The sequence below is a fragment of the Xenia sp. Carnegie-2017 genome, unplaced genomic scaffold, assembly GCF_021976095.1.
Source record: "Xenia sp. Carnegie-2017 unplaced genomic scaffold, XeniaSp_v1 HiC_scaffold_13, whole genome shotgun sequence".
NCBI classification, from domain to species: Eukaryota; Metazoa; Cnidaria; class Anthozoa; order Malacalcyonacea; family Xeniidae; genus Xenia; species Xenia sp. Carnegie-2017.
The window spans coordinates 9,674,189-9,698,221 of NW_025813436.1; the positions used below are offsets into that span (position 1 = coordinate 9,674,189).

Sequence of the window (24,033 nt, forward strand, 5' to 3'; positions counted from 1 at the left end):
TATTAAGATGATTAATTTAATGTTTGCTTGTACTTTCACAGTACTTGTTTTGTTCGTTTTTGACGCGTGATTCCGCACATCGAGTTATAACGAAGACCTGGCAAGACTTGAAGAACAATAAATCAGATTCGGTAAGAATTAATCACGGCCATTTTAAGCGTTCCCGTGATTCCTCATTCCTTGGAAACTTGTTGTCTGAGTGAACCTGGTTCTAATCCTAACCCCCTTATAACCTGAGCAAGCGGCGCACTTGTGCTGTTCGTCAAAAGCATCAAAATATATAACATCACTTGTTTTCATCCACCAGGAGCCAGAAAATAAAAAGTGGAGATAATCATTCGGACCAGACAGACGGTTCAAGACTCTCCATAAGTAAGTGCATTTTCAATGGCGACCAACAAAATCTTAATCTCCAATTGATGTCTTTCGTTGCGTTTTCAGATTCAGACAAGTCATTGACAAACAGACACACTCGCTTTATCCTGTCCAAATACCTCTTTGGTTCACAATAGTCTTGGTAAATCCTACAGGATATCAACAGTCAAACCATCAAATCCCACCGTAGCCCCAGTTCAACCAGCAAGAAAATCATGGTCCGATGGCTTTTTCTGGCAATTTTGTAGAAGTAAAAAACTCATTTATTTTCACGAGTGGATGCTTATGAGACGTTTCCCCTCATTGTTTTGAATTTTTTTATTTTGTTAGAAATGGTACGTACTTCCAAAACTTCTCTTAAAAATGTGGTCATGCGTCGTATTCCCATGGAATGGACTTTCAATAGGTGAGGAGAAAACTGCAAATGTATTTTTTCCGATTCTTTTTTCATAGTTGACTAGCAATCATGAACAGTCCTTTCTGTAAAATAGCGACCATTTAAATCATCCAAAATTCACAGAGTTGACAAACATTTTGTTGATGTTCAGGTGAAAAGCAAGATGTTATTTCAATATAGAAGTGTAAAAATAAGATGTCCAAATATCTCTGTCAGCTGCACACAACGTTGTCCACCAGTTTATAGTATAGTAAACGTTTCACTGAGATTGCTGTGAGTGATATGAAGTTTTGTACGTTTTTTTAAGGAACAGATTGGGTTCTGAAGTTTTAATGACAGTATCCTTCATTTTGTAAGTATTTCATGATAAATGAAAATGCATCACAAAAAAATATACTCATTTTTACGAAAGTTTACGAAACTTTCCCGGGAGCATTTTCATTTCTCCAGTATCACAATAACACATAGACTTTGAAATCTTTTAAAGTTGAGAGTTTTACACGCTTGTACATGATCGCCATAATTGAACAAGTGATGCAAGTGCTCGATATTAGTTAGTTTCAGTCGCTTTTCTTCTTTTGACGTCATCATCACGGTGAATGATTTTTGCTTTGAAAAATTTGGTACACGTGTATATTGTATGAGCATGGCATTCAATATATCATATACACTTGTTCAATAAGCTTAAATTTGTGGATGTCCTTTATGTAAGGTACACCTACCTCCTCACACCTGTGGCTTTTCAAGCCAGCCCTGCTTTACCAAGCAGATGTTGTGTTTTCTAAAAGTTTTTGATAAGGTTACACAAACATCATGCCCATTATGATGAAAATACTCTAATCAGAAAGTCCTCAACGAGTAATTAGCAAAGATGAGGACCATTGTTTATGGATGGGCTTTCAATCGTTGACAAAACGATTAATTTCTGTCTACAACAAAGTTCTCGACAACTTTGTTTTTACTTCGACGACTGAATGAAGATTGCTTCAGAAATTTTGATATGTGATATTTTCCTTTCTTAGCCTCATTTTTATGCTCCTATCAACTTACATTTTAATGAATCGAATTGCGAAGTTGGAACATCGTTATCATCTCGCTCACGATCCTGAAGGCATCAACAAGAACCTTTTGTAAGTCTTCTTTCCATACCTCCATCCTCCGGTAAAAGAAGGGAGGTTTAAATCACGCATAACTTTACGTAATGACAACAATTTCCTTCAAGACCCAGTCCACAATGGGACGATAACTGGACCAAATTACTTAAAGAACAGGAAAAGTCATTTCAGGACAAGAGAAAAAGGTATTTCTTTGGTGGATGATATCAATTCGGACTATCATCCTATTTCTTTCACTTGTCTTTATTCTCGTCGTGTCCGATGAGAAATGAAACAAAAAATTCGCGTACACTACTATATGTTGTGTTTGTATGGACAAATTTTCGATCATAACTCGTTTCCTTACGAACGTTATTTTTTCTTGGTTGTAACCTTCATTGTAGATTTCATGAAGAACTCAGTGGATTGATTTTGTCCGTGAACCACGTATGTCTTATATCACTTGATATTTCTACCTCCGAGTGGACTTGACGATTGATTTTCTTTTAAATAATTTAGATGCAATCAACTTTAGAAATCATAAAAGAAGAATTCAGTTCACCCAATGATCGCAATCAGATTGACAGTAATCACCCTTGATCAAAAACGTGTAGCGATCTTTACAATTAAGAATGAAGGAATTGAGGATCGCCTTGGATCACAGTGGATCTTTTTGACCCCAATCTTGATGACGTCATCATCAAAGATTATATATTAGAATAGATAGTGGAGATGCATCATTACTAGCATAGGCCTCATGGTAGCGTAAAATCTTGGCAATCCTAGAGTCGTTTGTTGCTGGTAATATATCAACGAACGACATGATCGAGAGATATTTTACGAAAACTATCCAGAATCTTTGTTAGTGATATGTGTTTAAATGCTTTTAATCCTACGGTATTAATGGTTTTGATGTCTGTAATGTCGCTTTACAGCTGGACTGGAGTGACAGCGAGGCAGAAATGCTGCTTTGGACGTCACATTTTATTTATTACTCATGCATTTCGTACTTGATGTAATTTAACCGTTTGCTTTAATTTATATAAATGGTCGTATTTAATAAACGCAAACGTTCTACGATGACGATAAAGAGATATTCTGTTATTTGTCATAGCGTTAATTGACGGCAAATTCTCCAAAACGATCTGAGTCGTTTTCGGGAATTAATAATGGTATAATCAATCAATATTTACTACAAGACCATGTATAGTCAGTCATTCTCTGACGATTAACATAGATCACGATGTCAGTGTATAGTTATATGACGATGAACATAGTTATATAACGATGAGCATAGTTATACAACGATGAGCATACTTTGATGACGATGTATGTAGTTATATGACGATGAACATAGTTATATGACGATGAGCATAGTTATATAACGATGAACATACTTTGATGACGATGTATGTAGTTATATGACGATGAACATAGTTATGTAACGATGAACATAGTTATATAACGATGAGCATACTTCGATGACGATGTATGTAGTTATATAACGATGAACTAAATTGGATAACAATGTACGTAGTTAAATAAATATGTGCAAAGTCGGGTACTGATGTACATAGTTAAATGACGATGTACAAAGTTGGATAACGATGTATATAGTTAAATGACGATGCACAAAGTTGGATAACGATGTACATAGTCAAGTGACGATGTATAGAGATGGGTAACGGTGTACACAGTTTAATCACGACGTGGGATGTGCATTGTGTCAATGCGTGAAACACAACTACTGATTTCCCAGGATTGATTATTAAAAACAGATTTCATTTGTGACAACAACTGTTTAACATACATGTAAAAGTTCATATCTTTCTTCAAAATAAATTCTTTTATTTACAAGTCTCTATAATACAATGAAATAAATGTGAACCCTTAAAGGTATTTGCACAGAAATCATGTACAGGCTGTCCAAATAATATGACACTCCACAAATGTTACTTGTTTAAATAAAAACCATACCATTTGATAACAAGTTTGCAGATCACCCATATTCCAGGACATCCTGCATGTTATTGGTTGCAAATTGATCAAAAACTTTTAAATGCTATATTTTATACAAATCTATCCAACAATGATTTGATCTCAACTATTTTATAAATAAAGGAATACTCAAATAAAATATATACAACATCATTACTGTCTTTGAGTTAAGCACTCACATCTATGATCACGTCGTCCAGCAGAGCAAAACCCTGGGTACCATCTGGTCCTTTTGGTTGTCTCAACACCTAGTGATTGGGTCATTTTGTGATCAGCATTTGCAGCCAATGGACTTTGTCCTTGGTTAGTAAATCTTCTATGTGTAACCGGCTGCATTTGGTGTGGTGTTATCTGAGGAATTGACTGGAGAATGACGCCAGGATGCATCTGGATTACGGTCTTATTTCTGGACTTGAAATGGACTGGAGCTACTTATACCTGGAGATGCCTTTGGATTGCTTGAGTCGGACTTTGCCCATCAGATGAACCTGCATATCTCTTCCTGTAACTGTTAAATGAAGAGTAAATATTTTCATTATCCGATGAACTAGTGTGACCATCATCAGCAGATCCTTTAACGAGCTCATCAAGTCGTTTGTCATGTGTCCCTTTATCCTTTTCTTCTTACTGCCGCTTATTCCCTTTATCGTCTTCGAATCTTTCATTTGATCTGAATCAGCAGTATCCGTAAGTTTTCTTTGCCCTTCTTAGACTTGTTGGTTTTACTTGTAGCTCGTAAAGTTCATTAACCTTCATTGTATCCTCACTTTGTTTTAACTCGGCACAAGCTCTTGCCGAAGCAGCCATGCTCTCAAATTCAACAATCGCACACACCTGATTGGCCAGTTCTGGATATGTTGCAAAATGGTGCTTACATTCCGGTGGGATATTCTTTCCTTTCCTCACAATGCGTACAACGGCAATGGGGCCATATTTCGAGATCTCGGCCACTTTCTCGATACTAGGATCCTCCAATGGCAGATTTGTAACGACGATAGTACGCCCTGGATTCCTCGTACCCAACTCGGGCGGTAACGGTGCCTTACGACGAATTTTAGTACCTTCGTCGTTCATGATCAGAAGATGCGAATCCAGGACTCGCAGCAACCACGCGATGATCTTTCGTTATATTTTCACTTTCTTAAATGACGTAATCAACTTTAAGTTGACGAAGCCTTCTTTGTGACGGCGAACGTGTTTCAGTAGAAGCGTCCTTCCTCAAGTTTTCGTCACTCATATAATACTCAACTTGTGCTTTGATCTTGTCAATAGTCTCGTCGCTCGGCGCTTGATATGGGCTTTTACTTGCCTTCGTGAATTCGTTCTCCGAATGGGATTCGATGAAACTGCCATTTGAAGCGATATAATGAGGGGCCATCACGGTCTTCGTCGCTCGTCGACGAACTCAAATTACACGACTCTGCCGGTGTTACTATAACGCTGGGTGTTTGTATTTCAGAAAGAACGTCCGACACTAAATCCGCCATTTCTAAGGAAAACTTGATGCTTTTAGCCGCTATATTCCACCTCAACACAAGCCCGTTCTAGCCAGTAAAACTACTTTACAATTATGTAAATACGTTTGTATTTTATATACAGTTTATTAATGACGCAAATACGGTAGGCAACAGACGTCATTAAATGCAAATTGTTTCCGCTTTGAAAATAGCCGTTATTTTTGAGGTTTATAATAAATTGTTCTTCGACACAAGAAGATAAACACAAACAAATTATTGAAAATAATTTCATAAGGGGGAAAATGGAGTATTTTTATTTAAAAAATGTGAAATTGTGCTTTGGTTTACAAGAATGCACCAAGATTGTCATGTGAGGGATATTTTGCATCCGGTTTCAATGAGCAATGCCACGTTTTTTCCTGAACGTGTTACTGCCCACGTTCGCACGATTGGTTCGCACTGATAAAAGCCACCGAAGTTTCATAAGTTTTGATTACAGCTGACATTAGTGTCATATGAAATTCTTTAATTTACTCTTTTAAAATGTGAAATTTTCCGAACTCAATAAGGCAGACAGTTGTTTAAAGGAAGTCTATGATAAATTACGTGTGTTGCGAGTTATGTTTTAGAAATCATGCATCCCACTGACTATAAGTGTACAGAAATAAACTTTACAAACGATAGGCAATTTGCATACTTTACAATCATAATGATTTCAACACAACAGAGAACAGGATGAACACACTGAAGTTGGAATGACATGATTATCTATTTATGTGTGAATGTAATAATGTGATAAGGAAGTCAAAATTGATTAGTATATTCCATTTTCTATGGAAAGGGTAGCTAATTTTCGAAGCCGAATCGTCAATATCAAATGTTTGCAAATTTTTCGAAAGCTGTTCCTTAATAGACCTGAAGAGGAAGTACTCAAACGACTAAAACGGAAATTATAATGAAAATGCTATTGTTGTGATGGCTTTGCGTGTATTGTTTTATTTTTGTACTTTCGTACGATGATACATCCGTTGATAACAGTGTACACTGTGCCATATTGACACCATTTTCTATTTTTAACAAATTTCATAAACCGTTTTCCGGAAGCGAAAGAACGATTCAAGTTATGTGTTTTGTCATCGAATACCTCCCGACGTTGTAAGACAATCAGCTGTACAGGTATAAACAGGCGATCGTATTAAAAACATCGCGCTGCACCCTGCTGTGATGTTGTTTTCTTATGTTTATAAACAACAAGACAGGCAAGTCTGTTGATCATACGGAGGAAAATTAAACGCAGTTGAAAGTGTCGAAGGCTGTGTTACTAACTACTTATTAAATGAAAAAGATATTTTCTTTGAAAACGTTAAACGCTAGACGAATATGGTCAAGGAAAACAATGCAAAATATTTCACAAACCAAGGTCAATGTCCTAAGCTTAAGCTCATTAAATTGAATTATGTACTAACCACAATACTGCCTAATGTTCGCGTAATTTTGACAAGAAAAGTTTATCCTTCGTAAGGTTGTCATAGAATAATGCACATTTGTTAAATTAGCTCGAAGCAACATTGAATGGAGCCTGCAAACCGTTTTTAACATTGAAAATACATTGACATTGGCCCATGGGCGACAACATGAAAAATCTCATTATTACTTCTGAATATCAAATTTCGCTAAATATGGTTGATCAGTTATTACAATATAAACGTTGCATTATAAAGGTTATAAAAAATCAATTATTTTCACTACAAATAGCATCAAAATCAAAATCTACACGACTTACAAACATCCATTTATCCATGCATCTCCATTTCATTTTTGAATAAGAAACTTTTAAAATAACCCAAAGTGTGCCATTCACTTTTTTCTTATCAAGTATAAATGGTGTCATTTTCAATTATATCCAGACAATCTTGATTAACATTCGAACAAAATATAGCTGCTAGTTTTTAAGCAATATAAATGTTCTTCGATGAAAAGACGAAGAACTGAAGAAACGATCCAGTAAATCCACCCGTAGGAAAAAAAGTTGAATAAATCTCATAAAGTAGTTATTACTTGACGATTTTATTGTTTTCAACCTGCACTAGAGCAACAGATTCTCATAATTTGGCGTTTTTATTCTTTCCCAAAGTTGAAAAAAGTTTTCATCTAAAACTCCGCCATGTTTTTCAACTTTACCGGTTTTCCCCATTGAGCTCTATAAGAACTGGAGGGGCAAAGGGGCCTGGACCCCGTGGTCAAAAACATGGCGGTAATGGCGGATTTTGGTTGTCAAAACTTCCACTTTGAAAAATTTTTTATTCGCTCCCTCCCGAATCGGAACTCTATTACTGCTTATATCAATGACAACCAGCGAAAACAACCACGATACCGTAAGCATAAAATATTGAAAATAATGCTAGATTTTGTGAAATAGACACACACATTTAAATGAGGTAAATCAAATATAATAGCGTATATGTTGTCAAGTAATGCTTTAATATGTTAGAAATAAATATCAAACGGCATTCTTTCACTGTCAATGTGTCGTTGTACTTTACATAATCCCATGCGCAATACTTTGTTTTGACTATTTTTAACAGCTTCGTGCAACTGTCTTTCTTGAATAGATGAGTAAATATTAGTTAAAATGTCAAAAAGGTTAGAAAAGTTAGCACCTACGACTTAAGTCGACTGGAAATATATTATAAGTAGGTATGTATTTTTTTGAGTTTTTTGGTAGGATTGATTCTGGGTGTCTTATAAGGTATTATGATATTCTGATAAATCTACTGAGAACTTATGAAGAAAATATCTCGAACTAGGAGCAAAAGAACAAAATTCAAAATTCTATAATCATGTTGCTGGTTCTGTTTGAGCCAAGATATTAGTAACTGGATTGTCATTGACAACCATGGATCTACTATTGAACAGAACTACATTAATTTCCCATTGAAAATACTGATTTTTTAAATTAAAGTGCATTGGTTTCTCTGACATAACACTTTTCTTATTGCTGCATGAAGGCAAACCTGTTTAAATAATTATAATGTAGGTGAAGATATTTAGCATGTTGTATAATTGTTATTATACAGACATTATTTATAATATTATGGCCTGTAATGTATGTCAAGAACTTATTAATTCTCAAAATGCTAACCTTCTTGCACTACTTTCTCTTGTGTCCTTACAAATTACAGTTACCTATACTAATTTTTCTAGGTTCAAACAACTTGTTTTTGAATTTTACATTATGCCTTGGAATTTTCTTTTTGTCTTTTGGTAAAATATCAGTAAATGACTTAAAAATCAAGTTTATCTAAAATAGTATTTTGTACAAAAATAACTATACATAATTGAAAAGTCTCATGTTGAAGGCCGATGTATTTCTTGACTAGATTGCTACTCTTATTCTTTTAAATGATATCGTAATTCTTCAAAAGACATAAAAGTTCTTTGTCATCAATTTTGCTTCTTCCACATTCAACTTCATTGCAACCAATGCATCTTATGTGAATTTTAAATCACCTGGAATTGAAAACATATGGTTTGTCAGATGATGCAGTACTGTATTTAATGTTTCATGCATGTCATGATAAGCTGCTTAGCAAATATTTCAAGGTAGGAGCAAAATTTGGCACATTATTGAACAAAGTAGTTTTTATCTTGATTTTGATGTACTAACCTGTTTACTACACTGTGTAACAAACAATTTATTTACAGAAACACCAGATGGCATTCATAAAACTTTTAATAAAGCAAAATACATTACACATCATTGATTGTCCATCTGTCAAATTGTCCAGGCTAGCTGTTTAATACAGGTATTTTTATTGTCGACATGTACCAAAGAGCTCATTAATTAATCTTGCACTGCATTTGATTTCAATACAGCTCTGTCCTAATATTTGCTTCATATTTTCAGAAAAATATCGAAAAATCCTCCATTTCAACTCAGTTGAAACAAGGAGTTTAAGATATGCATATCTCGATAAGAACTGGTTGCTTTGCCTCGTCTAGCAAGCGATTAAGTAAAGAACAAATAAGAATGGATAAACATAACAAATTATAGGAGTAAAACATTCACAAAATATATACAATCTTCAAGTATTGACTTAAAACAAAACACTGAACACTTTAAATGGTAAACAATCTTACGTTGCTTACCGGTATCATGAAATGTTTCCTTTTCTGGCATTACTGGCATCCGTCTACCAAACAAGTTTGCAACATGTTTTAAAGATAAAATTTCTAAAAGTTTTGTGTTTGGCATTGATATTTTATATAATCGCTATTGTGGTTGTCAAATCCGGGTGGGAAAAATTTCATTTTATGAGCCCGCGTCTTTCCGCTGACTTTGACAACCAAAATCCGCCATGTTTTTGACCACGCGGCCGCGCGCTGATAATTTATAGTAATTTTGTTGACGTTTCCCCTCCAGGTCTTATAGAGCTCAATGGTTTTCCCGCCCCAGTCCTTTAAAAGTTTTTAGCGCTAACAAGCACGATACTTCAAGTTAAAATAACTAAAATACAGTTCAGAGGCCTCCAAGAGGAAGAGATCTGTGGTTCTTTGGATAGTTAAAAAAAAGTTTACCAAAAGCACAAAATAGAGATAGCAGTTAAATGAATTTGATGCAAACTATTTGAAATGTTGTGGAAGCGACATTTCTCAATTCTCAAGGACTTGATCACATCATTCAAGGGGTATTCAACACGGCCAAAGGCCTCAAACATTGTAAATATTTATCTGAGACAGAAAGGTCTGCCTCCTTGGACATCATACTTTGTGTCGTACATCTCAGTAAGAAATGATCATTTTGGTCTTTCCAATTTCAATTGGGCAGTTGATGGTATTAACTACCATGTTCTACGTACAGGCTGTTTTCCATTCATAAAGTACCATTGTAGTCAACAACCTTGGAAAGATTTGTCTATTGAGAACAGATTTTTTAATTTTATGAAGTGTATAAATTTTGGCTTTCCCTGTTTAGTCTATGGAGTTTCAGCTTTCTTATTCATCTCTCAAAAGGAGTATGTAATACTAAATAATGGTGGACAAGTCGTACCTTTATATTTTTGGTACAAGGAAACCAAAGGCGCAATTTTTTAATGTTTTTAATGAAGCAGAGATTTTAATAAATATGTTAAAAATTTGATGAACCAATTCAATGAATGAATGATGAGTTGATTAGTATAATGCAAAAGACAACCATTGGAATGTTGCAGCAATTGTTTATTGTGTACTGTTTACATAATTGTTTTCTTTCAAAGAAGAGCCTTAATTATCAACAAATTATCCAGAATTCCCTCCTCTAGTGATGGACTGGGGACAAAGCTCTTGTTCTCAGTCCATAAAAAAATGATATATCAATATTTTATTCGATGGTTATTTAGCATTGCTATTTAGCATGGTTATTTAGCAAAATATTTTAACACGAGGAAGAAGGGTACACTAAATATTGTTCTTAACTTAAAAATATGGTCTTGACTTTTAATGATGGAGAATTTACTGAAATTGGTGTATTACTGAGTTGATTACGCATTATGGAATATGGTTATTTTCGACCACTGGTTTGGATCACTGGTTTGGATTTATTGCTAATTACGATTTAACTGGATTTAACCACTAGATTAAATCGGTTGGACGGTTTATTTAATTCATTAACTGATCTTGTTTATTTGTCATCTGCTAGAATGTGTTATTCGTTTGTTGCCGTATTTGCACGTAGCGTTTGTTTTTTGTCCATTTTTGATTGTAAAGAAGAGGTTTTTAGAAAAAAAACTATTCAAAATGCTGCATCCTAGTGAATTGAATATAATTGGTAAGGTTTAATGATTTTTCAATGTAATAAAAAATACATTTTTTCATTTTATCGTGATAAACTATGTGTTTTGATAGTTTACGCTGCCAGAAATTTGAAATCAAAGAAAAAAGAAGGTCAAACAAATTTGAATTGTTTCAGTCTCATAAACTCATGGTTTCTTATTCAATCTATATTTTACTGTGTAGCACAATTTGATGTCATTGTTTATTTATTTAAAGCTTTTCTAATCGATATTTTGCAAATTTGACGGTTTTTTTGAGCAGGTGTTTGTAGTGCTTCAGTCGTTTTTGGAGTCGGTAAAGACAAATATCGCACTGAAATTGTGAAAGGAGAGAACCCTTCTTGGAATGAGGAAGGCTATGTAAGAAAAAGCTTTGCTTATACCATTCAAATAAATTCAACTGATAGTCTGAAATTCAACTTGTCCCAGTCTTACGCACGGCCATACTGAGGAAGCTCGTCATTACACTGGGCTAATTTGAAATGTGGGTCTTTACTTTATACAAGCGTATATAGATGTAAAATTTTCACTTCACGTAAGAATATTCATGTGTAGTTTAAGGTGGCCTTTCGGTTCTATATTCAGTTCAATTCAGAGTTGAAGCCCTGTTCAGAAATGATCAACAGAGAATTTAAACGAAAAATTGCAAGTTTTCTTTACGCTAATCTCTCCCGCTCATTATACTTTTCTAGCAAAGTCGGCCATTCAAACGCTTCCCTTGTACTAAATGTCTTAGATAACGAAGACACCATAGGAAACATCATTTTGCCCGTCTCCAGTCTACCGTCAGCTGCTGCTCACAGAGACGATGGCTCACTTTGCAGCGCAAAATCAAGCCACCACGAGCGATCTTTGTTTTGATTGCTGGGTCACGCAGTAAGAAAGAGAAAAATTGGATTAAATTCAACCCATTTTCTTCGAGCTCCTCAAGGTAGGCGTAGTTGTGTATAGACGCATGTACCCTAAGGGTTGCGGTACTTCTCGGTACCGATCATAAAATAGGCTTTGAACAGGAAGGGAACAAGCTAGGGAACATGTGTTATAAAAATAGGGGTTTTTTGGCAAATCAAAAATCCTAAAAAATATCGGTAATTTGTCAGTATCTTTTAATGGTATGAATTTTTAAAGAAATAAAATGAATATCATGTTGACCATAACACTCCTGCAGAGGGCGACGTGAATCAATTGCTTCAGCGTCAACTAGTGTCCGTGGCTCTACCTCAACGCTTGATTTGAGTTCTAAAGCTTTAGAAAATGAAAAAAATCAGTCTCCTGCTCCTCCTACACCAAGCAAAGCTGTGAGTAACTCGAACCTTACAATACCCCCACCACCACCTCCCGATACACCCAATGTCCCTGCATGTGGAAGCTTACCAGTCCCTCAGGTGATGACGCGTTCGCTCGGTGCTGTTATGTCAATGAAAGGGGCACCTGAGATCACTGGTATCTCACCAAGGTTTGTATAGAGAAAACTATGACGTTACAGTGGGGATTTTCAATATGAGTAATGTATGATCATGTGGTCAAACTTGATGGAAACATTCATAACATTTATTACATGAAGTAAAAGAACAATGGAGTTTTCGCCATGTGGATGACATTTAAATTGTGAATATAGAAAATCTTCGTCAGAAATCATCCAACAAGGCGGCCATAGATAGACGGACATTCAGAAAGAAAATACATGAGATTTGATTTGAGTTTAGAGATTAAAAAAGGCCATATGGATCAATCTCGCGCATTTTCAGAAAGAAAATTACCACACGATTGTTGAACTTAGAAAAGATCACGTGACATGACGTCATTTTTCCCGTTAGATTCGGACCATCCTGTGGCGGTACGAAGATCACAATTCGCGGATGTAGTCTAGGCTGTAGTGCGGATGATTTCCTAGAATTTACAATATGTTCCATTGATCATCTCGAAGTCCTCGAGTACCATTCACCAGCTAAAATAGTTTGTCTCACTCAACCGTGGACGGGAAAAACCAAATCCGGATCAATTGTTCTTATGACGAAATCCGGTGGACGGGGTCTCTACATTACAGTTTGAGTTTGAAGGAAATCCTTTACAGCCAAAGCAAAATTCTTCGACTCAAGGTAAAATCTCCCAGTCAACGGCGGTGGAAATATTTTACGTTAACTATGGTTTTGTAAATGAATTAAATTCAGTCAATTTTTTTGTCTTATTTCGTCAAAGGTGACACGAAGAAAAAATTGTGGGGAAAATCAAAAAATGAAGTAGAAAATCTTCAAGTGAGGATCCGAGGCAAGTGACGAGTGGACAAGAAAAGTCAGACTCTCCTTTGTTCATGATGTCGTGTTTTATTTTCTTTTTAGAGTTGGAAAATGAAAATCGATGCTTGAAAAATTACATTGACAAAATTTTGGTCGTTTTAATGGAGAGATATCCGGGAGTTCTTGAAATAACCAAGTAATCGAATTTTTCGATTACAATCGACTATATTTGTTCAATAGCGAATGCCGCCGAATGCAAACGAAAGAGCCTGCTATACCAAGCTTTCGTCCTTTGCGGTGTTTTACGTGATATGTCAAATACTTCATGTTCTATTAGTTGAAACAAAATAGAATGAACTTGTACAGACTAAAGCAGAAACAAAATCTTGTCTAAAATGTTCAGTTTAATTTGGTTGAGCAAACATTTCGTTACAAAACTTTATACTGACTTGATTGCCGTACTGTCATGGACCAGCAAGACGTTTCATCACAACAATTTCAGGTATGTTGAGTTGTAAAGTGTAGCTGAAAATTTTATATTTCTTTGAGAAAATACCACCAAGAAATTATTTTTTACAATAGATGAATATATTTCATTGATCTTACGTATTGTAATTTTTATCAGTTAAATCAAACCAAGAATTTCAAACTAGCATTAGCTATCTGAAGGATGAAAATCAAGGCAAAGTGAGTGCTTCAGAGAAAGATTATCCTTCTTGGCTGTGGCAATTGACATATAAAAAGTATTCATTGGATGAACTTGATGAACAAAACAAAATATATCATCGAATTCAAAGAAAGATGAAATTAAGAAATGAGAATGAAAGAAGGAAAATGAAAAGATTTTAATAACTTTTATGATTACTTGTTTATATGTTCTAGGTGTTCTGATATCATTAAAATTATATTTTGGCTCAGCCGTCGTATATAAGGCATCCACAATTTTGGGTGAGTAGACATCAATCCGTCCAACTTTTTGCTTTTCCTCTTTTCTGTTAAGATTGTGGGCAGACTCTCTTTCACTATATCTCAAAGTAGTAATTTCTGTACTGAAAAGTTCTAGTTTGAGCGTGCGTATCTCGTTGTCCCACTTTTCTGGGCTTTATTAATAATTTGTTGTATAAATAAAAGTTAAATTCTTCAATAATGAGGTCCGACGGGAGGGTTATCATTTATAAATTCTGAGACCCCTCTTACTCCTTGACCTCATTAATTTTGTTTCAGGATTTTATTTTAAAATTTAAAATTTTAAATCAATGTTGCACTTTACGCAAGTAACACAGCAATTTACTTCGATTATTATTGCGACATATATAATGATTCTCTCCCAAACTTTCTAAACATGCAATTTCCGCTGTATAATTGTTTTGTGAGAACAAATCTTTTCATACGAGCTTTTTTGAAGGAAAATATCTTTCTCAAAATATAAACGAGTAGAAATCGTTTCATCTAAGCTGTCCAGGTTTTAGTTTGACGTTGACAATATTCGACGATAAGAATTACATATCTTGTATGCGCATGCGTTTTTGATTTTTTGATTCATTTGCACCACTTGTTCGGTGTTTTGTGACAATTTGCTGTATAAATAGAAAGCCGAAAATCTTGTGAGGTCCGATTTGGGAGGTTATCACATATGATTCTTACCCCTCTCATGCAACTTGACCTCTTTTCTTATTTCTTTCTTTCTTTTCTCTTCAATTTATATGTACAACACAACGAAATTTTTGCTTGTTCCAAAGCAATGTTTTTAAAGAAAACGATTCATTTTATTTAATTGTTACACATTTAATATAAACGACAACTTTTTTGAAAATAGACATGTTTCGACATCTCATGATGCCATCTTCAGTATGAATGAAATAATAGGTGATACAGGGTTTATATAAAAGTAATATGATACATAAATTGTATAATTATGTAATTTATGTATCATATTACTTTTAGTACTATGATACATAAATTACAGGGTTTATATAAAAGTAATATGATACATAAATTGTATAATTGTATAATTTATGTATTATATTACTATATAAACCCTGTATCTATTATTCATTCATACTGAATGGCATCATGAATTCGGCCCTGTCTGTTCGTTAAATAAATAATAATATTAATAGTGCTTTTACGAAATTATTTTATTGTTATTGCGAAATAAGTGATGATGTTTTCCCATATTTTCCATCTATGAGCAGCTCAAACGAAGATAGTTCATTGAGCGAACCTACATTACGTGTTAAAAATTACAAAACTTTTTCTCAAAACGCTTCAGAAGAACTAGAAAAGTATATCAGAAATATTACAAATGATGTTCAAGAGCAAACAAAACAGACGCCGGGAACATTTGGTTGCTACGGAAGTCCAAATGAGTTCCTGTTGTCAACGAAGCCTCGAGTTTCTTCTTCACCAAAGGTAGAAGGAATTTTCGTTGAAGAACATAGAGCAATGGAGAATGATTTGGTACGATGGGTTAACGATTCTTATGTAAAAGATTTAAAAAGGAGGATTGTACCTTTTGGTGAAAGCAGTATATCAAGTTTGGAGGATACAAAGACAGTTACAGACCATGAATATCTAGAAGGTTAGAGTATAAGAAGAAAGTTTATTTTTCTCAAATAATTCGATCCCCAGTATTCTCCACACTCCTGAAAACAATTTATCACTACGTGTCACATTGTTTTTATTTTTCTGTACAAAGTCTCTCTTGGAAAATAACAATCTCATTTAGATACATATGTGTTTATTATGATTTAGGAGATGACAAACATCAACATGATGATTCAAGTAGTCTTAATGACGAAGATATGGAGCTGTCAACTCTTCCTTCTCCAAACAGTGTTTCTGACTTTGAAAGCATTGCTGGTAGCATCATTACAGATATGCTAGTGAAAGGTTTTTATAAAAGCACAAAACAAGGTATGATGTTTTGGTCATTTAGACGTGTGGAGGTATTCATTGCTTAAGAAATATTGGTCATTTAGAAATTCCTCATCCCGGATGGCTAAATGAAATTTTGGAACCTAAAGACTATCCCAGCTGGATTGATGATATTCATGAAAGCAAATATGGAAGTAAAATGTAAGTTTTAATTTCAACAAAGCATTGTATACAAAAATAACATTTACTTAGAGTAATTGATATATTGTATTCTACACAGATCACCTCCAAGACTGCATCCAAGAAGAAAAGAAAGATTTTCAAGGTCTTTATCTCCATCCATCTTCGAACAACAACTCTTTTTAAGTGATCAGTCTTTTCCTCAAGTGTGCTTTAACACACAAGACAAGAGATGACGCAAAAGTGGATGTCCATTTTTGATTGTAAAGAAGAGGTTTTTAGGAAAAAAACTATTCAAAATGCTGGATCCTAGTGAATTGAATATAATTGGTAAGGTTTAATGATTTTTCAATGTAATAAAAAATACATTTTTTCATTTTATCATGATAAACTTTGTGTTTTGATAGTTTATGCTGCCAGAAATTTGAAATCAAAGAAAAAAGAAGGTCAAACAAGTTGTTCAGTCTCATAAAACTCATGGTTCGAATTTTTTGATTACAATCGATTATATTTGTTCAATAGCGAATGTCGGCGAATGCAAACGAAAGAGCCTGCTATACCAAGCTTTCGTCCTTTGCGGTGTTTAAGGTGATATGTCAAATACTTCATGTCCTATTAGTTTAAACAAATTAGAATGACTGTATAGATTAAAGCAGAGACAAAATCTTGTCTAAAATGTTCAGTGTAATTTGGTTGAGCAAACATTTCGTTACAAAATGCTCTTTTCATACTGACTTGATTGTGCCGTACTGTCATGGACCAGCGAGACGTTTAATCACAACAATTTCGGGTATGTTGAGTTGTAAAGTGTAGCTGAAAATTTTATATTTCTTTGAGAAAATACCACCGAGAAATTATTATTTTTGACAATAGATGAATATATTTCATTGATCTTACGTATTGTAATTTTTATCAGTTAAATCGAACCAAGAATTTCAAACTAGCATTAGCTATCTGAAGGATGAAAATCAAGGCAAAGTGAGTGCTTCAGAGAAAGATTATCCTTCTTGGCTGTGGCAATTGACATATGAAAAGTATTCATTGGATGAACTTGATGAACAAAACAAAATATATCATCGAATTCGAAGAAAGATGAAATTAAGAAATGAGAATGAAAGAAGGAAAATGAAAAGATTTTAATAACTTTTATGATTACTTGTTTATAAGTTTTAGATGTACTGTTTTCATTAAAATTATACTTTGGCCCAGCCATCTGATATAAGGCAGCTAAAATTTTAGGTGAGTAGACATCAATCCGTCCAACTTTTTGCTTTTCCTCTTTTCTGTTAAGATTGTGGGCAAACTCTCTCTTCTTTCACTTTATCTCATAGTAGTAATTTCTGTGCTGAAAAGTCCTAGTTTGAGCGTTCGCATTGGTATCTCGTTGTACCACTTTTCTGGGCTTTATTAATAATTTGTTGTATAAATAAAAAGTTAAATTCTTCTATATTGAGGTCCGAAGGGAGAGGATTATCAACTAATGAGTCCTTGACCCCTCCTCCCAATCCTTGACCTCATTAATTTTATTTTCAGGATTTTTATTTTAAAATTTAAAAATTTTAAATCAATGTTGCAGTTTACACAAGCAACACAGCAATTTACTTCGATTATAATTGCGACATGTATAATGATTCTCTTACAAACTTTCTAAACACGCAATTTCCGCTATATAATTGTTTTTGTGAGAGAACAAATCTTTTCATACGAACTGTTTTTGAAGGAAAATATCTTTCTGAAAGTATAAACGAGTAGAAATCGTTTCATTTACGTTGTCCAGGTTTTAATTTTAACGTTGACAATATTCGACGATCAGAATTACATATCTTGCATGCGCATGCGTTTTCGATTTTTGATTCATTTGCACCACTTGTCCGGTGTTTTGTGACAATTTGCTGTATAAGTAGAAAGCCGAAAGCTATGTTTATGAGGTCCGAATTGAGAGGGGTATGGAAAGAGTTAACTAGACTATTTGTATGAAAATGGAGGACCAAAAAAAGAAATTGAAGCCAAGAAAAATAATTGGCGCTTGTTAACTTCATCCTTTCCTGACATATAAATGCAGTTCTTACCCCTCTCATGCACCTTGACCTCTTTTCTTATTTCTTTCTTTTCTCTTCAATTTATATGTACAACACGACGAAATTTTTGCTTGTTCCAAAGCTATGTTTTTAAAGAAAACGATTCATGTTATTGAATTGTTATTGCGAAATAAGTGATGATGTTTTCCCATATTTTCCATCTATGAGCAGCTCAAACGAAGATAGTTCATTGAGCGAACCTACATTACGTGTTAAAAGTTACAAAAATATTTCTACTCGAAACGCTTCAGAAGAACTAGAAAAGTATATCAGAAATTTTACAAATGATGTTCAAGAGCAAACAAAACAGACGCCGGGAACATTTGGTTGCTACGGAAGCCCAAATGAGCTTCTGTTGTCAACGAAGCCTCGAGTTTCTTCTTCACCAAAGGTAGAAGGAATTTTCGTTGAAAAACATAGAGCAATGGAAAATGATTTGGTACGATGGGTTAACGATTCTTATGTAAAAGATTTAAAAAGAAAGATTGTGCCTTTTGGTGAAAGCAGTATATCAAGTTTGGAGGATGCAAAGACAGTTACAGATCATGAATATCTAGAAGGTTAGAGTATAGGAAGAAAGTTTATTTTCCTCAGATAATTCGATCCCCAGTATTCTCCAAATTCCTGAAAACAATTTATCACTATGTGTCACATTGTATTTTTATTTTTCTGTACAAAGTCTCTCTTGGAAAATAACAATCTCATTTAGATACATATGTGTTTATTATGATTTAGGAGATGACAAACATCAACATGATGATTCAAGTAGTCTTAATGACAAAGATATGGAGCTGTCAACTCTTCCTTCTCCAAACAGTGTTTCTGACTTTGAAAGCATTGCTGGTAGCATCAATACAGATATGCTAGTGAAAGGTTTTTATAAAAACACAAAACAAGGTATGATGTTTAGGCCATTTAGACATGTCGAGGTATTCATTGCTTAATAAATATTGGTCATTTAGAAATTCCTCATCCCGGATGGATAAATGAAATTTTGGAAGCTAAAGACTATCCCAGCTGGATTGATGATATTCATGAAAGCAAATATGGAAGTAAAATGTAAGTTTTGATTTCATCAAAGCATTGTATGCAAAAATGACATTTACTTAGAGTAATTGATATATTGTATTCTACACAGATCACCTCCAAGAATGCATCCAAGAAGAAAAGAAAGATTTTCAAGGTCTTTATCTCCATCCATCTTCGAACAACAACTCTTTTCAAGTGATCAGTCTTTTCCTCAAGTTGCTTTATCACACAAGACAAGAGATGACGCAAAAGTTGATGTCCATTTTTGATTGTAAAGAAGAGGTTTTTAGGAAAAAAACTATTCAAAATGCTGCATCCTAGTGAATTGAATATAATTGGTAAGGTTTAATGATTTTTCAATGTAATAAAAAATACATTTTTTCATTTTATCGTGATAAACTTTGTGTTTTGATAGTTTATGCTGCCAGAAATTTGAAATCAAAGAAAAAAGAAGGTCAAACAAGTTGTTCAGTCTCATAAAACTCATGGTTCGAATTTTTTGATTACAATCGATTATATTTGTTCAATAGCGAATGTCGCCGAATGCAAACGAAAGAGCCTGCTATACCAAGCTTTCGTCCTTTGCGGTGTTTAAGCTGATATGTCAAATACTTCATGTCCTATTAGTTTAAACAAATTAGAATGACTGTATAGATTAAAGCAGAGACAAAATTTTGTCTAAAATGTTCAGTTTAATTTGGTTGAGCAAACATTTCGTTACAAAATGCTCTTTTCATACTGACTTGATTGTGCCGTACTGTCATGGACCAGCGAGACGTTTAATCACAACAATTTCGGGTATGTTGAGTTGTAAAGTGTAGCTGAAAATTTTTTTTTTCTTTGAGAAAATACTACCAAGAAATTATTATTTTTGACAATAGATGAATATATTTCATTGATCTTACGTATTGTAATTTTATCAGTTAAATCGAAGCAAGAATTTCAAACTAGCATTAGCTATCTGAAGGATGAAAATCAAGGCAAAGTGAGTGCTTCAGAGAAAGATTATCCTTCTTGGCTGTGGCAATTGACATATGAAAAGTATTCATTGGATGAACTTAATGAACAAAACAAAATATATCATAATTCAAAGAAAGATGAAATTAAAAATGAGAATGAAAGAAGGAAAATGAAAAGATTTTAATAACTTTTATGATTACTTGTTTATAAGTTTTTGATGTACTGTTATCATTAAAATTATACTTTGGCCCAGCCATCTGATATAAGGAAGCCAAAGTTTTAGGTGAGTAGACATCAATCCGTCCAACTTTTTGCTTTTCCTCTTTTCTGTTAAGATTGTGGGCAAACTCTCTCTTCTTTCCCTTTATCTCATAGTAGTAATTTCTGTGCTGAAAAGTTCTAGTTTGAGCGTGCGCATTGGTATCTCGTTGTCCCACTTGTTTGGGCTTTATTAATAATTTGTTGTATAAATAAAAAGTTAAATTCTTCAATATTGAGGTCCGACGGAAGAGGTTATCAACATATGAGTCCTTAACCCCACTTCCAACCCTTGACCTCATTAATTTTATTTTCAGGATTTTATTTTAAAATTTAAAATTTTAAATCAATGTTGCAGTTTACACAAGTAACACAGCAATTTACTTCGATTATTATTGCGACATGTATAATGATTCTCTTACAAACTTTCTAAACACGCAATTTCCGCTGTATAATTGTTTTTGTGAGAGAACAAATCTTTTCATACGAACTGTTTTTGAAGGAAAATATCTTTCTCAAAATATAAACGAGTAGAAATCGTTTCATCTAAGCTGTCGACGTTTAATTCGACGATCAGAATTACATATCTTGTATGCGCATGCGTTTCTGATTTTTGATTCATTCATTTGCACCACTTGTCTGGTGTTTTGTGACAATTTGCTGTATAAATAGAAAGCCGAAATCTTATGTTGAGGTCCGAATTGAGAGGGTTATCACATATGAGAATCTTACCCCTCTCATGCAACTTGACCTCTTTTCTTATTTCTTTCTTTCTTTTCTCTTCAATTTATATGTGCAACATAACGAAATTTTTGCTTGTTCCAAAGCAATGTTTTTAAAGAAAACTATTCATTTTATTTAATTGTTATTGCGAGTAAGTGATGATGTTTTCCCATATTTTCATCTATGAGCAGCTCAAACGAAGATAGTTCATTGAGCGAACCAACATTACGTGTTAAAATTACAAAATATTTCTACTCGAAACGCTTCAGAAGAACTAGAAAAATATATCAGAAATTTTACAAATGATGTTCAAGAGCAAACAAAACAGACGCCGGGAACATTTGGTTGCTACGGAAAATGAGTTTCTGTTGTCAACGAAGCCTCGAGTTTCTTCTTCACCAAAGGTAGAAGGACTTTTCGTTGAAAAACAAAGAGCAATGGAGAATGATTTGGTACGATGGGTTAATGATTCTTATGTAAAAGATTTAAAAAGAAAGATTGTGCCTTTTGGTGAAAGCAGTATATCAAGTTTGGAGGATGCAAAGACAGTTACAGACCATGAATATCTAGAAGGTTGGAGTATAAGAAGAAAGTTTATTTTCCTCAAATAATTCCATCCCCAGTATTCTCCACACTCCTGAAAACAATTTATCACTGTGTGTCACATTGTTGTTTTTTTTCTGTACAAAGTCTCTCTGGGAAAATAACAATCTCATTTAGATACATATGTGTTTATTATGATTTAGGAGATGACAAACATCAACATGATGATTCAAGTAGTCTTAATGACGAAGATATGGAGCTGTCAACTCTTCCTTCTCCAAACAGTGTTTCTGACTTTGAAAGCATTGCTGGTAGCATCAATACAGATATGCTAGTGAAAGGTTTTTATAAAAACACAAAACAAGGTAAGATGTTTAGGCCATTTAGACGTGTGGAGGTATTCATTGCTTAATAAATATTGGTCATTTAGAAATTCCTCATCCCGGATGGATAAATGAAATTTTGGAACCTAAAGACTATCCCAGCTGGATTGATGATATTCATGAAAGCAAATATGGAAGTAAAATGTAAGTTTTGATTTCATCAAAGCGTGGTATACAAAAATGACATTTACTTAGAGTAATTGATATATTGTATTCTACACAGATCACCTCCAAGAATGCATCCAAGAAGAAAAGAAAGATTTTCAAGGTCTTTATCTCCATCCATCTTCGAACAACAACTCTTTTCAAGTGATCAGTCTTTTCCTCAAGTTGCTTTATCACACAAGACAAGAGATGACGCAAAAGTTGATGACTGGAAAAAACATATGAGTTGGGACTTAGAAAGCTCAAGCACTGATGTATTGGTTGGTGAGTCCATATATGGTCATAATCCAGTTAACATGGGAGGGGACCTTCATACCTCTTTATATCATGATAAAAAGATCAGTGACCTACGGAAGCACAGTGTCAAGAAATATGGTTAGTGATGTGAAGAAATTGTATGTTTCAAGGATGATATTAAGTAACTGAAGATCTTTTTGTGTATAGCATCAGATATTCATGATTCTCTGTCAAAAGAATTGTCATTCATGATGGATGAAGACAGTCGAGAACTTTCTGCTGCATCAACAGTGAATCCTAATGAAAAGCTAAGAAAATCTTGGCATTATGTAGATCAGTCTTTAGAAAAAAGGTTGCCAGGTTCAAACACTGCAAGATTTTCATCAAAAGATCCATTCGTCCATCACTATGGCTCTGGGAAACTTGGGAACAATACAGCAACACCCCACCTAAACAATTCGCCCAAAACTTTTGCCAGAAATCATTTACACACAAAGAAAGATTCTGTAGATTCAAATGATACTAACACAATGATTAGACAAAGTCCAACTGGCATAAGAATGAGCAGAAGAAATAAAGATAAGTCTAGTAAATATGCTTTTCAAATAACTCATACTACACCTCAAAAAACCCATACTGTAACTCATACTACCCAAATTGTACCTCAGACCACCTATACTGTACCTCAAGTGACCCATAGTGTACCTCACACCACCCGTACTGCCTCAAACCACCCGTACTGTACCTCAAACCACACGTACTGTACCGCAAACCACCTATACTGTTCCTCAAACGGCCCATAGCTTACTTCAAAAGACCACCAATAGTCCACATTCATACCATAGCGCCAGTGCCAGACTTCAAATGATCATTGATACTGCTGAGGATTCAAAGAAGGAGAGAAAAAATACTCAATATCTCAAGAAAAGGTTAGGCAAAAGAGACTTAAGTCATAAAATATCCACACACGGTACATACAGTCCGTTAAGTCTACGGTCTTCACAATTCATCGACGAATATGGTGAGAAACATTCATTTTCGAATAAACCGAAACCCAATAGTCTTTCTACAAATACGCTTTTTAAAAATTGATCGAACGAACCTAGATTCTCCTGCATCTAAGATTAATCCTCAATTTAAGATCCGTAATTTAAAATCCGGGCTCAGGATGAGAACTAAATCCGTACACCTTGAAGGTAAATAGAAGATTTTCTGTAGATGCATCTCGAAGT

General features: G+C 34.2%; 4 protein-coding genes and 1 pseudogene across 6 annotated transcripts; 4 read left to right on the forward strand and 1 right to left on the reverse strand.

Annotated features, from left to right (window-relative positions):
• Nucleotides 1–441: 441 nt before the first annotated feature.
• Nucleotides 442–2,956, forward strand: LOC124451218. 2 transcript variants are annotated; one of them, XM_047001849.1, is made up of 7 exons: nucleotides 442–625; nucleotides 706–781; nucleotides 1,080–1,124; nucleotides 1,795–1,902; nucleotides 1,995–2,072; nucleotides 2,271–2,313; nucleotides 2,386–2,956. In XM_047001849.1, the coding sequence occupies exons 2-7, from the start codon at nucleotides 708–710 to the stop codon at nucleotides 2,464–2,466; spliced, it is 429 nt and encodes a 142-aa protein (XP_046857805.1). In that variant the 5' UTR covers nucleotides 442–625; nucleotides 706–707; the 3' UTR covers nucleotides 2,467–2,956. The 2 variants fall into 2 exon arrangements, with proteins under 2 accessions (XP_046857805.1, XP_046857809.1); XM_047001853.1 differs by having other exon boundaries at nucleotides 1,086–1,124.
• A 710-nt stretch (nucleotides 2,957–3,666) lies between these two features.
• On the reverse strand, nucleotides 3,667–5,431 carry LOC124451235 (annotated as a pseudogene).
• Nucleotides 5,432–10,900: 5,469 nt separating this feature from the next.
• LOC124433376 lies at nucleotides 10,901–14,294 on the forward strand. The gene is given in 9 exon segments (XM_046983136.1): nucleotides 10,901–11,127; nucleotides 11,205–11,243; nucleotides 11,391–11,491; nucleotides 11,824–11,851; nucleotides 12,290–12,587; nucleotides 12,949–13,164; nucleotides 13,166–13,330; nucleotides 13,376–13,870; nucleotides 13,994–14,294. Coding segments are annotated over 8 exon segments (1,071 nt in total). The 5' UTR covers nucleotides 10,901–11,096; the 3' UTR covers nucleotides 13,569–13,870; nucleotides 13,994–14,294.
• A 1,195-nt stretch (nucleotides 14,295–15,489) lies between these two features.
• On the forward strand, nucleotides 15,490–23,982 carry LOC124451153. Of its 2 annotated transcripts, none has more exons than XM_047001786.1 (5): nucleotides 15,490–15,949; nucleotides 16,123–16,284; nucleotides 22,447–22,543; nucleotides 22,623–22,939; nucleotides 23,009–23,982. In XM_047001786.1, exons 1-5 carry the CDS (start codon nucleotides 15,556–15,558, stop codon nucleotides 23,602–23,604), a joined length of 1,566 nt encoding a protein of 521 aa, XP_046857742.1. In that variant the 5' UTR covers nucleotides 15,490–15,555; the 3' UTR covers nucleotides 23,605–23,982. The 2 variants fall into 2 exon arrangements, with proteins under 2 accessions (XP_046857742.1, XP_046857749.1); XM_047001793.1 differs by lacking the exons at nucleotides 15,490–15,949; nucleotides 16,123–16,284 and adding exons at nucleotides 21,848–22,046; nucleotides 22,220–22,381.
• LOC124451176 lies at nucleotides 17,020–20,211 on the forward strand. The gene is made up of 6 exons (XM_047001806.1): nucleotides 17,020–17,215; nucleotides 17,342–19,063; nucleotides 19,239–19,400; nucleotides 19,466–19,562; nucleotides 19,642–19,870; nucleotides 19,948–20,211. The coding sequence occupies exons 2-5, from the start codon at nucleotides 18,610–18,612 to the stop codon at nucleotides 19,799–19,801; spliced, it is 873 nt and encodes a 290-aa protein (XP_046857762.1). The 5' UTR covers nucleotides 17,020–17,215; nucleotides 17,342–18,609; the 3' UTR covers nucleotides 19,802–19,870; nucleotides 19,948–20,211.
• Nucleotides 23,983–24,033: the final 51 nt, after the last annotated feature.

Excerpts from the sequence above, each read along its gene's own strand:
- LOC124451176 (XM_047001806.1), top strand. The coding sequence starts at position 18,610 with ATGTTATTGAATTGTTATTGCGAAATAAGTGATGATGTTTTCCCATAT. Across the intron at positions 19,064-19,238 it reads AGATCATGAATATCTAGAAG|GAGATGACAAACATCAACAT; the intron begins GTTAGAGTATAG and ends ATTATGATTTAG. Across the intron at positions 19,401-19,465 it reads TTATAAAAACACAAAACAAG|AAATTCCTCATCCCGGATGG; the intron begins GTATGATGTTTA and ends TTGGTCATTTAG.
- LOC124451218 (XM_047001849.1), top strand. The coding sequence starts at position 708 with ATGGTACGTACTTCCAAAACTTCTCTTAAAAATGTGGTCATGCGTCGT. Across the intron at positions 1,125-1,794 it reads ATGACAGTATCCTTCATTTT|CCTCATTTTTATGCTCCTAT; the intron begins GTAAGTATTTCA and ends TTCCTTTCTTAG. Across the intron at positions 2,314-2,385 it reads TGATTTTGTCCGTGAACCAC|ATGCAATCAACTTTAGAAAT; the intron begins GTATGTCTTATA and ends TAAATAATTTAG.
- LOC124451153 (XM_047001786.1), top strand. The coding sequence starts at position 15,556 with ATGAGCAGCTCAAACGAAGATAGTTCATTGAGCGAACCTACATTACGT. Across the intron at positions 22,544-22,622 it reads AGCAAATATGGAAGTAAAAT|ATCACCTCCAAGAATGCATC; the intron begins GTAAGTTTTGAT and ends TATTCTACACAG. Across the intron at positions 22,940-23,008 it reads GCACAGTGTCAAGAAATATG|CATCAGATATTCATGATTCT; the intron begins GTTAGTGATGTG and ends TTTTGTGTATAG.